The 2,482-nt window shown below is 46.3% G+C and overlaps 1 protein-coding gene across 1 annotated transcript in view; it reads right to left on the bottom strand.

Annotated features, from left to right (window-relative positions):
• Window positions 1–6: 6 nt before the first annotated feature.
• Window positions 7–2,482, bottom strand: part of ero1b (endoplasmic reticulum oxidoreductase 1 beta) — a 17,532-nt gene continuing 15,056 nt past the window's right edge. The window contains exons 13-15 of the mRNA XM_087172214.1: window positions 2,038–2,163; window positions 1,791–1,924; window positions 7–994 (exon numbers count right to left, since the gene is read on the bottom strand). Of these exons, the coding sequence (XP_087028340.1) occupies window positions 934–994; window positions 1,791–1,924; window positions 2,038–2,163 (321 nt within the window). The 3' untranslated portion in view covers window positions 7–933. The remainder of the gene's footprint in view (window positions 995–1,790; window positions 1,925–2,037; window positions 2,164–2,482) is intronic.

Below are 2,482 nucleotides of genomic sequence, written 5' to 3'. Positions count from 1 at the left end.
CACACACACACACACACACACACACACACACACACACACACACACACACACACACACACACACACACCTAACGAGCTGACATAAATTAGGCCTCATATTGTCAACAGGAGCAGATTGGTCAAGATCCTCCGGCTACGAGCGACAAACTTCTCAAGAAACAACAGGAGATGCTGAGAGAGTAAGAGGAGGAGGAGGAGCAGGAGGAAGAGGAGGAGGAGGAGCAGGAGGAAGAGGAGGAGGAGGAGCAGGAGGAAGAGGAGGAGGAAGAAGAAAAACCCCCAAAAAACAGGCAGCAGCGTCCTGACGGTTCTGACGTTCTCTCACCCCGAGTCCTGCCTCGGGACAAAGTCTATGTACGTCCTCACAGAAGAGCTGAGTCAGGTTTACAAGTGTCCAACCCAACAGGATGTGATGTCATCAGAGGGCGGGGTCAGCAAAGGAAGAGAGATGACCCTTGAAGTGACGAAAAGGCCCCCCCGGCGGCTTTAAATCAAGACTCAGTCACTTCCTGGTGAACGCAGGTTAATAATCTGCGTCCAGGTTTGCTCTGTTACATCACTTCCTGCTGACGGAGGTCACGACCTCACAGCGAGTTCTCCACAGCGACTTCACAAAAACAGATTAAATTAAATTAAAGGAGTTTAGAGTTTGGTACCGACGGCAGAGAAGAAACACGTCAGGTGACCAAGGCAAAAGGAGGCAGAAGAGTTAACATTCATGACGGAGGAGGAAGAGGAGGAGGAAGAGGATGTTACTGAGGGGAAATCAGATTCATGGGATATAAAAGGAGGAAGTGGGTTTTGTTAAGTTCACTGCTGATCCTGATGTCCATTAAAGAAACCCGTCTCCCTGGCAACAATGAGACTATTGCAGTTCTCTGAGGGCAGGCTCCGCCCACGGGCCAGGTGCAGCCAGGTGAAGTGTCACTTCCTGTTACCTTTTCTCCTTCAACAGCAGGCGGAAGTTGTGGAGCTGTTGTATACTGGTGGACAACCTGAGAGAGATGGAGACAGAGAAACATCCAATAATCCTGTCGTCATGTTTCCCCTCAAAAAAAACACAGCATTTGCTGAATTTTCACATTAATAGTTTTACAGCTTTACCTTATAAGGTAGGGCTTTTAATTTGAAAAACACCAGATGCGTTGAGTATCGTCTACCACTGAGTAGTATGAAAACGTCCTTCACTTCTTGTCACTACAGAGAGCCAGACTTAGCATTAGCACAACCGCTAACACTGTGTCGGCCATGGGCAGTTACGAGCTAACAAACAAATAAAAGATGCTATGTGCACTAACTGTTCTGAAAAGATGCTAACTGCACCAACCGTTCTGAAAAGATGCTAACTGCACCAACCGTTCTGAAAAGATGCTAACTTCGCTAACTGTTCTGAAAATATGATAACTGTGCTAACCATTCTGAAAAGATGCTAACTGTGCTAACCATTCTGAAAAGATGCTAACTTCACTAACTGTTCTAAGAAGATGCTAACTACGCTAATCATTTTGAAAATATGCTAAGGACACAAACCATTCTAAAAAGATGCTAACTGCTCTGAAAAGATGCTAACTACGCTAACCACTCTGATCCGTCTGCTAGTCTCTGAGTTTAAAAGTTTGAAACATCTGGAAGAACTTTAAAACTAGTGTTGATCCATCCAGTAGTTGTTGAGACATTTCCGTCTGGACCAAAGTGGTGGATCATCACGACAGAAACCTTTCGACAAACCTTTTAACTGTCACTTTGTGTCTGTATTTCTTGTCCCGTCTTTCAGCTTCAAACGCAGCTTACCTGCCGAAGCCGTTCATCAGCGCCACGATCTCTTGTCGGGTGAGCTGGAAGCCTTTAGACGGACTGTGTTCAGGAAGGTTCTTGATCTCTTTCTCGGAGAAGAGGATCTTCAGAGCCGTGCCCAGACCTTGAGTCTAAATCAAAGCCATCATACCGGGGAAGTGAACGTTTAATGAGGAAGGTCGAACTAATGCAGCACAGTTCCTGTCAAACACAGCCGGAGCAGAGCGGCGGTGAAGCGACTCACCTGAAGTTTCCCCCACACTCGACACTTGCTGCAGCCGACACAGTCCATGATCCTGGAGATGTTTTTGAAATGGAGGCGGAACTCCTCCTGAGGGAAGGAGAGGAGACGGCCATGTTCAGAGCAGATCGATCATGTGACAGAAAACAGGATCCGGTGCGACTCACGTCCTGAACTATCGTTCTTTACAGTTTATAGATAATGAACACACCGCTGATCTATGAAGAAGACGAGAATTATCTTATATAAGTCTTGCGTAATTGCTAAAAAGTGTTATCTGAGGTCACTGTGACCTTTGACCCCCAAACTCTATTCACTTCATCCTTGAGTCAAGGCGTTACAGGGATATCATGTCCAAAGAAGATGGGACGGACGGACAGACAACATGAAAACAAAATGGCTGCTGCTCTGACTGTTGCGGAGGAATAAAAAGGTCACCAGTTAAACC

This window comes from Seriola lalandi, unplaced genomic scaffold, assembly GCF_002814215.2.
Source record: "Seriola lalandi dorsalis isolate HSWRI2012SDOR001 ecotype SW California unplaced genomic scaffold, Sedor1 jcf7180002052125, whole genome shotgun sequence".
Lineage (NCBI taxonomy): Eukaryota > Metazoa > Chordata > Actinopteri > Carangiformes > Carangidae > Seriola > Seriola lalandi.
The sequence above is the reverse complement of the archived record's forward strand: the minus strand, read 5'-3'. Positions and strand labels throughout refer to the sequence as shown.